The sequence below is a fragment of the Apis dorsata genome, unplaced genomic scaffold (genome assembly GCF_000469605.1).
Source record: "Apis dorsata unplaced genomic scaffold, Apis dorsata 1.3 scaffold_365, whole genome shotgun sequence".
Taxonomy (NCBI): domain Eukaryota; kingdom Metazoa; phylum Arthropoda; class Insecta; order Hymenoptera; family Apidae; genus Apis; species Apis dorsata.
In genome coordinates this window covers 392,103-401,860 of record NW_006263630.1, presented here as the reverse complement: position 1 = coordinate 401,860, position 9,758 = coordinate 392,103, and the positions used below count along the sequence as shown (strand labels likewise).

General features: G+C 33.2%; 1 protein-coding gene across 2 annotated transcripts in view; it reads right to left on the bottom strand.

The window, feature by feature from the left end:
* The window catches only part of LOC102680627 (zinc finger and SCAN domain-containing protein 2-like), a 4,258-nt gene extending 1,568 nt beyond the window's left edge, over positions 1–2,690 (bottom strand). Inside the window, exons 1-3 of one of the 2 annotated variants that reach the window (XM_006618642.2) lie at positions 2,676–2,690; positions 2,250–2,354; positions 93–926 (exon numbers count right to left, since the gene is read on the bottom strand). In XM_006618642.2, coding sequence (XP_006618705.1) covers positions 93–926; positions 2,250–2,322 — 907 coding nt within the window. In that variant the 5' untranslated portion in view covers positions 2,323–2,354; positions 2,676–2,690. Of the gene's footprint in view, positions 1–92; positions 927–2,249; positions 2,366–2,675 lie in introns of both variants that reach the window. The other variant, XM_006618640.2, reaches the window with a different exon arrangement.
* Positions 2,691–9,758: the final 7,068 nt, after the last annotated feature.

Sequence of the window (9,758 nt, the reverse complement as noted above, 5' to 3'; positions counted from 1 at the left end):
TATATATATATATATATATATATAATTTATTTTATTTTATTATTATATTATGCTTCAAATATAATAGTATGAATTTTATTATAAATTCTCACCTGTATGAGTACGTATGTGTCCCTGTAGGAGCCATGGTCTCGAGAAACATTTGCCGCAATAATTACATTTACATCCCTGATTATGTGTTCTGACGTGCATACTAAATGCAGGCATACTAACATAAACTTTATCGCAATGTGGACATCTTCTAGCTTTCTTATCTCCAAGAGATCTATGCGTTTGTCGATGTCTGGCCAAATTGGAGGATGTCGAATATTTTTTTCCGCAGTCAGGACATTCGTGATCTTCATTGTCTTCGGATTTCGACGTTTCTGTTGAGGTTGAGGTTGTCCTCCGATTTTGGAAAATCGTCGAGGATGGCGATTGATTTGATTCCAATTCAATTTTATCGAGTGAATTTTCGGAAATTTCGATACTGTGACGTTCTTCTTGCAAGTGATGAGAACGAGATGGTACGTGAATACCTAGAACTGTGTTTTTCTCCGAACGATTCTGTAAAATTTCACGTTCGCATTCGATCCTCTCAAAAAATAGTCTTGTTCTTTCACCAAGTGATTGTTCATCTTCAATGATCCCTGGATGTTCTTGAAATTGCGATTCCTGCTGTTTTGTTCGTGGCGTTATCATTCTTCCGCATTTGTCCGAAAATTGAGCACACCTAGGCGAAGTTGATTGTTGTTGATAAATCACGTTACTCGGATGAATCAGAGTACCAGCAGCCGCGGCTAAGCTCACTTCTGCCAATTTTGTAAGATTATACAATTCTTCGGGACACTCTGATGATGTTTCGCTACCGCATTCACTCGCACCGTCAGAAGTTGGATGATTTCCGCTATAATCGGCCAATCTTACACCTCTTTCAGGACTGAAATCTATTAGAAATTGAGAAAATTAGATTCATGATCAGTTGTATGTAAGATATTCCTTAAATATTTCTATTCAAAATTATAATTTGTAATATATATAAACAATGTGAAATATTAGAGCTATTATTGCGTTCCATAATAGAATTGAAGATCAAAATGCGACACGTGGAATCATTTATCATCGTTAGCGTAGGTTTCTACAGTTTGAATGCGTTTTGGCGAAACTCCAACGGAAATCTCGTGATCAAACTAAAAGAACTTTCAATTGATAGTTCGATTTCGTTGTATTTGACTACTTTATAATTAGTTTTATTTCTACATCATTATTTCACAATAAAAAAAAAAAAAGTTTGATAATTTTTTTCTGTATTTTTCAAATTATGTTTTCAGAAAATAAAATTTGTTCAAATTTATAATTTTTTTTTTTTGTTTTTCAGAACAGGTGAAGAACAGAAATATAAAATCCAAAACAAGTGGTTTTGTTCTATAAATGAATATTAACAGAAATATATAGAAAAATTTCGATTAAAAGATTTATGATATTTGCAATTGTTTTTGCAATAATTTTTACATTATGTATTTACGTCATAAATCGAATCAAGGATCGAACAAAGAGATTCGTGATTGACTTGTATATCAAGGCGTTTCGTGAAATATGAAACATCTTCGCGAGTCTGTTCTGTTTTTGAGGAGAACAGAAATAGAGTAGGTATCTTTCTCTCTTACCATCCTCTTAGTTATCTTTCTTTCTCTTTAATCCTCGTATTTTCTGCGTATTTCTATGTATCTATACTCGTATATGTGCGTTTGTATGAAAGTTTTAGAGGGGTTGACGGCATCGCGACGGTATGCGTCGTGAGTTTCGTGACGCATCTAGTATCTCCTATTCTTAAATCTACTCCATGTACCACCTTAATCACGAAGCAACGACCAGCATATTCTCTTGGCCTACGATCAGCAACTTTGATTGACGAGATCGACGTAAGCGGCGCGGAAATTTTACTTACATCGATTCGAGTATCCGTATTTATGTTTCCGGGCAGTTAACATTGCCATTAAAGGAACTTTCACGTTAACCTTTGAACTTTCAACCAATTTTCTTTTCGTCATAATGTTAAAACTATACGTGAAATTGATCAATAATTAATGAACAATTATTTTTTCATCAATAGAATTTTCATCCTAGAAGAGAACGCAATGAATACCGTCGTAGTTATTTTTAAAACGCAGTTACAATATAGGAGATGGAAAAAAAGAAAAAGAGAAAATTTCTAGGTATGAGATAAACGAAGAATATTCAAAGTGACAATTACGAAGGTAAGAGTGTACCTCTTCCGGATCCATCGAACTCCTCTTCGACTCCATTGTATCGTCGATGAGTGATTAGAAACGCTCTCGGCATTTTCTTCCTGTTATCGCGTGTACGTATGTCGTCTTCTTCTTCTCTCTAATAGTCTCTTCGAATCACACAAAACATATCTTAAATCTGTTTGATCTAACTTCACTGTCACACACGATCACTAAGGGATTATTCTTTTAAAGTTGAAAAAAAAATACCGTGGATGAAACGTTGAACCGATTAAAGAAGATGTCACGCGACTTTAATAAAATTTCTCACGTACCCTGTACCTGTTGCTCGACAAGCAAGGGGGTGCGTCCGCCTCGAGAATTTCGGGCGTAATAGTTGCTCCGGCTAAGATTCGGGGCTACATATAGCAGCGCAGCCTCCCTCGCCCTCCACCGTCTCTTTGTCAACGTCTTCTTCTTCTTCTTCAGCTGCTGCGCACCGCGTTGCACGCGCTCAGAAGGGTGCCTGACTGGCTCGTGTGTCGATCGCTGCTTCTGTTTGAGTGGTGGCGAAGTGTGCGACCACCGTATGCACATCCGTGTCGCTTTTTCGAGCGTGGACGGGGTATAATGTACACGCTCGTAAACATACACGAGTAAACGTATTCAGGATTGAATGTTAAAGGCTAGTTACGTTGAGATTAATTGATTAATATTATCATTATTTTTTTCTTTTAATTTTTTAATATTTTAAACTGTATTACGATTATTACGATTATTTTTTATTTGTTTTAGTGAACGAATTTTTATAATTTCAATTTTTTAATTTCGTTACATATTAAATACTTATAATATATTCTTATATTTTTTTTTTATAATTCTGAATTTCTTTAGAATGGATTCATATGTATAAAAATTTGTTGAATATTTTTTAGCTGGAAAATTACTTTGAACTTTTTTCAACTGAATTATGGAACGTTTGTAAGAAAGCGTTATGAAGATTTATTTATTTTTTGGATATGAATTGAAATAATGAAAAAAAAATAGATCGAAGGACGTATTTTTTTATTCATAAGAAATATCGATATAATTTGTAACTCATGCGAGTAACAATATACGATCAATGAAAATCTGACATAATAACGAAAAAACCGTAATCAGAATCAAATATATTCACATCTTTTTATTTGTTCTATTACTTTGGAATTTTATGACATTGCTTTTGGATAGATATGACCAGGTGTAAACGTTTAAAGTGCATTAGAGCATTTAGAATCCATTAAACTAATATGTCATGGAAAAGATTTAAATTCAAATTCAATTAGCAACACGAAGGTAACATCATTTCTGTTTATTTATAAATTTTCTTTATCTTGAATCATGTTCAAAATCGTTGTATAAAATTGTAACGACATTAGAAATATCGGTGTTAAATATTTTGAGATTACATTACTCTGCAGAAAACGAAGGAAATGGAAGAAAGAAAGCAGATTATCGACACGATATTTACCAGTTGGCAAATGAAAGGATAAGCATTCTATTTTTAATGTGAAGCCACTGTTGGTAGACAGATTTTGTGGGATCTACGGCACGCGTCCGATGTTCATTAACCGCCACTGGACCGAGAAAGAAAGAAAGGGAAAGGAAAAGAACGTGTGTCATTTAGTGCGGCATCTTTTAACCATCTCATAGATGGGGAAACGGAAAAAGCGCAAAAATGCTAGACGCGATTCATCGAGACACGCGTCTTTTTGCTTTAGAGATGAGTGAAATTTCCTCGAACTTGATGCCACAGACACATTTTAAGAAGCAAAATCATGGAAATTATAGGAATGATACATATATTAAAAAAAAAAAAAATGAATTTTTTTTATGAAATGATAAAAAAAATATAAGGACAAATTAAAATTTTTAAATTAATTTTCCTTAGATAGAAAGTTATTACATATTTTTTCCTATGGAATTCCATTAAAAATAAACGTTATATTTCTATGAGACGTATCATATATTTACGATCTTCTATAGTATTTTATTAATACCAAGTCGTTATTAATAAAATGACATATTTATTTTAGTCACATATTATCGATTATAACATCCCCACGATTGTTTAATAATATCACCGACAAACAATATTTCTCAAAAGAGTTTTATTATCTTCTTTGCTATTGGTATAATTGAATACAATGAACTACGATGAAGAATGAAACGTTGTACCTTTATAGATATCGAAATGGATTTTTAATTCGATTTCCAGGATATTTAAAGGGGAGGAGAAAAATGAAAAGCGAGGTTTTCCGAACAAGTACAGGGAGAGCGATGTCGTTCGTGCAAACAGAGACTATGCAGTGAGAGACTATGCAAGCAACGGACTTTTTGGTCGGCGATTGAATGAATGCCACGCGAGTTAGTCAGCGTCGCGGTGCTAAATTCGGCGGACGCCTGGCGTCGCTCCAGAAGAACCACCCAGCGCACCAACCTGCTTCTATCCTGTAAGCCACCAATGAAACTGCGAGATTCGACGCCGTTTTTTTATTTGCTTGCCACCTTCTTTCGTCCCGCATCGATGTTTCACGATGCCTCTCTTATGTTCCTCACGAAAATACGATGCCGAGTGTTAAGCTCCCTTTATCGATACTCGTAAATCTTTTGCAGTAACGGGATAACGATTCCGATTTAAGTATATTATAGTTTAATGTTTCTTATTTGAGAAAGAATTGATGAACATTAACAAATATATACATACATTAAATTATATATAAATATAAATATACATATATATATATATATTATTTTGTTATATTTTTTTATTCCCTTGATTTTTTCAACAATCTGAAATTGATTGAAATGTTGATTGTTTTCAGAATGATTCGAAGAACAGGTGTCTCGGGAACGCTATTGCAATCGCGGTACTATCGACGTTGGACCTAAAAATAAAGTCACGAGTGTCGAGCATCTCGATTGACGCAACTATGAAACTTGCCAACCTTTTCTCAGCGATGGATTGTCAGTATCCGAGGCTTCTGTGTGTCATCAGATACGCGTAAAGAGTAATTTACTTCGTGGTTTCTACATTAATAAACCGACGGATAGATGGGACGCATCCTACAGGTGCCTGAACGCGGTTTCGATGGAACGTGTCGCGTAAAACGTGTATTTTCGGCGTACTTGGAGAAGCTCCAGGTGCGGAGGAGGAAGTACGTGTAAACCGAAGAAAACAGAGAAGCTGGATGGATGGCGAGACCACGTGCGTTGCCATTTTTTGCAAAAATGAAATTTTAATCATAAATAATCTAACGTTTCAATAATTTTTTCAGTTTCTTCTTCAATAACTCCTCAATGGTTATCTAAGTTCTCTTGCCGAAGAAAAGGAAGATCTTTCTTTTTTCCTCAGAAATTCGAGAAGGGGAGATTTTTTTACTCGATAAAGAAGACAGAGTCATTAAGCGTAATCCTATTTCATAGAATCATTCTAAAAAAAAAAAGAAAAAAAAAGTAAATGTTTCGGTGAGTGTATCGGATATCGTTCCGAAAATTATCAGGAAACGCCTGGTACCTCTTATAAATCAGGATCGGTATATTCCCTCTTTCCACGATCATGTCGTTTAGCAAGAAGTTTTCTGGTGGGAAAAAAAGGGAAAAGCACGCGATTGCTATTTAAAAGGCTCGTAGGTGGGTGGCTTTTTAGCCGAGGTATATACCGACGTAGGGAGAGGGCTTCGACTTCGCTCTTCGGCCTCGGTATGGGGTTGCCGTGCTATTTTCAGGCCGGTGGCTCGATGCAGCTGTCGTGTTCTTCGGGTAAACCACCTCTCTTCTATTCCATGGTCACTCGCGGGACAAGGTAGAATGTACAGATTGGAATTCTAAATTCACGATTCGCAAATTCGTAAAGGATGACGCACTTTCGCTAACACTCACCGAAATTAGACGATCATAATAAAAGAAACATAGGATCACTATTAGAATTTCGAATCCTTTTACTTATTCTTGAAATCTATTTCTTTTTTAACTATTCTTCTTTCGCATAATCACCTTCATTTGTTCGTTGTTTTTCTCTTTTCGGTATTTTTGATATTTTCCATTCTTTATAATTAACTTCTCTCTTTTGGGTTCTAGAGAGCGCATTTTAAGTTTGTATTAATCATAATCTCTTTTAATTTTCTTGAAGAAGAATTTTCTTCAAATAATAAATGAATATATTATATTTTTGTAGGAAATAGTAAAAAAAAAAAAAAAATTTTTTTTTTTTTTTTTCCCAAAAAAAAAAAAAATTTTTTTTTTTTTTTTTCCCAAAAAAAAAAAAAATTTTTTTTTTTTTTTTTCCCAAAAAAAAAAAAAATTTTTTTTTTTTTTTTTCCCAAAAAAAAAAAAAATTTTTTTTTTTTTTTTTCCCAAAAAAAAAAAAAATTTTTTTTTTTTTTTTTCCCAAAAAAAAAAAAAATTTTTTTTTTTTTTTTACTTTTTCCCAAAAAAATAAAAAAAATAAATAATTTTTTTTTTTTTGGAAAATAGAAAAAAAAAAAAAAAAAAACGATAAGAAATGATAAAGAAAGATAGAATAGTAGAACTATTTAAGTGATTGCCTCCAGCAAAGCTACGAAAAGAAGAAGTGCGTGCTGGAGAATGGAAGACATGGATGAAGAAGATGACAAGATTCGAAGATCTTGGCAACGAGCCAGAAGAGATTTTCAGTCGTCTACGTATTTCCAACTTTCATCTTCTAGCCGTCCTCTAGAACCTAGGGTGCAATGACACCAGGTTTTAGATGACAATTTTCTATTTACAGTACGTGAATCATTATAAATATATATTTTTTTACTTTTTTTTTTTATATAATTTACTTAATAATTTACTTCTTTTTTACATAAATTTTTTATATTCCAGAGATAGTATTTATGTATAATATATTAAATTATTAATTTGTCACAAACATTCAAAAAATATAAGTGATTCACTAGGCACAGTAAAATACAGGAAAAAAAAAGAAAAAAAAGAAAAGAAAAAAGTATTAGGAGATTAAAAAATATCGACCGGAACGACCCTTAATTTAGTTTCGGGTGCAAGAGGTTAACAGAGAGTAGGGATGTCAGTGGAAGTGCTTCTACGAAGGGAGAACACCGTCGTACGAAGCACGTTGGTTCATGTTTGGAGGAATGTCTTTGGGTATAAAGGGAGACAGTTCCTTCCGGAGACAGCGAACAGCCGCCTGTTTTACCCTTCTTGTCCCTCCCATTTGTTCCCTTTCTGTATATCGTATTTTTTTGCGATTCATCATATTCTCTACCACTTGTTTTTCTGTTAATATTAATAAGAAGATACTTTTATTCAAGATTTTTTTTTTTATCTTGTTATAAATTTCATTAATAAAAATCATTAAATTGCTATTATAAAAATTCTTTGAAATATATATTATTTTGCATATTATTATTATAAATATATAGAAGAAATTAAATAGTAATTTAATGATTAAGATTATTAAATTAAAATTATTTAAAAAATTACAATGCATTTAGTAAAATTTCTATAAGAATAAGTAAGTGTTGTAATTCGGAGATTAATTGCATGTCGATCAAATTGTAGAACTAACCGGTTCGCAGGTGGCAAACAAGCATGCAAATCTAAAAAAGGGTTACGCACACGAGCACGTGCTCGCATTTTGCAAAACCTTTTCAAAGGCGATCAGCTGGCTGTATTCTTTCTTCCTTCCACCTCCCCGCTCTTATCTTTTCCTACGGCGAGAAAAAAGAATTAAAATGGATAAAAATGAACGTACACCCCCTTCGTCTGCACCCGCATCCTGTGCCAGTATAGTGCTGCTTTCGTAAAAACCGGCCCGTCGGTTTTCATTCAAAATGTGCGAGTCACGAGGGCTCATTCACAAATTTCACGACGAAATTCTACACTCAGCCGGACCGTCTGCGATCTTGATCGAGACAAGAGAGACGAACGCGTAAGAGCGAGAATGATCGGAATATTCTTTTTCTTGAAACCTCTTGTTGCTGGATTTATATTCACGTGATTCTTTTTTTTTTTTTACAACAGAAAAAAAACCGGCGATTCATAATGACGTACACGCTGCATTTAAATTGTTGTAACCGGTAAGCATATAGGAATTTATCAAGCAGTCAGCTGATTTTCATATATGAGATCTTTAAAACTAGAGTTCAACATTTTTCAATATTTTTTTTCATAATTTGGCACTTTAAATTTTACTTGAAAATAAAATATATAGATATTCTTAGATATCCTATGATTTTTTTTAAAAATTAAGAAAATTGAAAATAAATCTATAAGTTAAAATAAATTTTAAGTCAAAGAAGTGATTAAGATACGAATTTTTTAAAAAAGTTATCTATCTTAGAACGATTATTTTTAATTAAAATTGAAAAGTTCATGAACATTAATGATATTCATAGAAAATTGTAATAATTTCTCAATGTGACAGAAATATGCTTAATGACTATGAAGATTATTGCTCATTTGAAATCTAGAGAATGTTGATGACTTCCATCTCCGATATCAGAAGATCGAAAATGTCAGAATACAGAAGTATGAGGGATGTTAACATGGTATAAGTACTGTTTGATTATTGTTCGACAGTGTCTGTTTTCTGATGGATACATCTCCTGTTGCAGTAGGTTCTTCCATTGGCTCGCGTACAGACCACGTGCCACACGTGATCCTCCCTAGTTGATTCCCTTTCTTCTATTGCGTCCAGACATCTTTAAAGAGGAGATGAAAAAAATTAAGGGGACGGAAGAAGAGGAAGTGGACTAGACGATGAGGGAGCTGAGATCGTAGTATTAAACAGTACGCTGGTGGATTCATGAAATTTCGTGAAACTCCGTTTTTTAAATCGGTATAATAAAATAATAAATTACTTAATAAAAATTAATAAATAATTATACATCATATTTTTTGAAAAAAAAAAATTGATATATTAGCTTGATAAATATGTTATAGAAAGAAGAAAGATGAAAAAAGTAAGAAAGAATATGTACCTGTGTTAACCTGTATTCATATTGTAATAAGATTATTGATATGTTGATATTTTTAAAAGCCTAGTGATTATCCACATATTCGTTCATGGAAAAGCTGTAGGAGGGGTTAAAGGACAGGAGGGTCGCAGACACCGAGTCACCAGCGGCAACGGGCACGCGACCGACACGCGCCCTTCTTCCGTCTCTTTTCTTCCCATCTTCCCCTTTTTCTACGCTTCTTTTTCCACAGCAGCTTCCCTTTGCCCGCACATGTATTCATCTCTTATACGTGATCATCTTGAGTTTACGTGCGCGTGAGATGAAAGACTGGTGGTCTGCCACATGATTTAAGATAGCATAATTTAGAAATTAGTCAAGAAATGTTAATTGTTTCTGATATATAAGATAATCATAAATATAATCATGAGGTAATTATAATATATTCTTGATATTACATTGATACGTAAAATATATAATATTTTACTTGATGTTTCTTTTAACACACATATAATCGATACTTTGTGAATTAATTCATTCATTAAAACATACACGTATAAATTTAGATAAA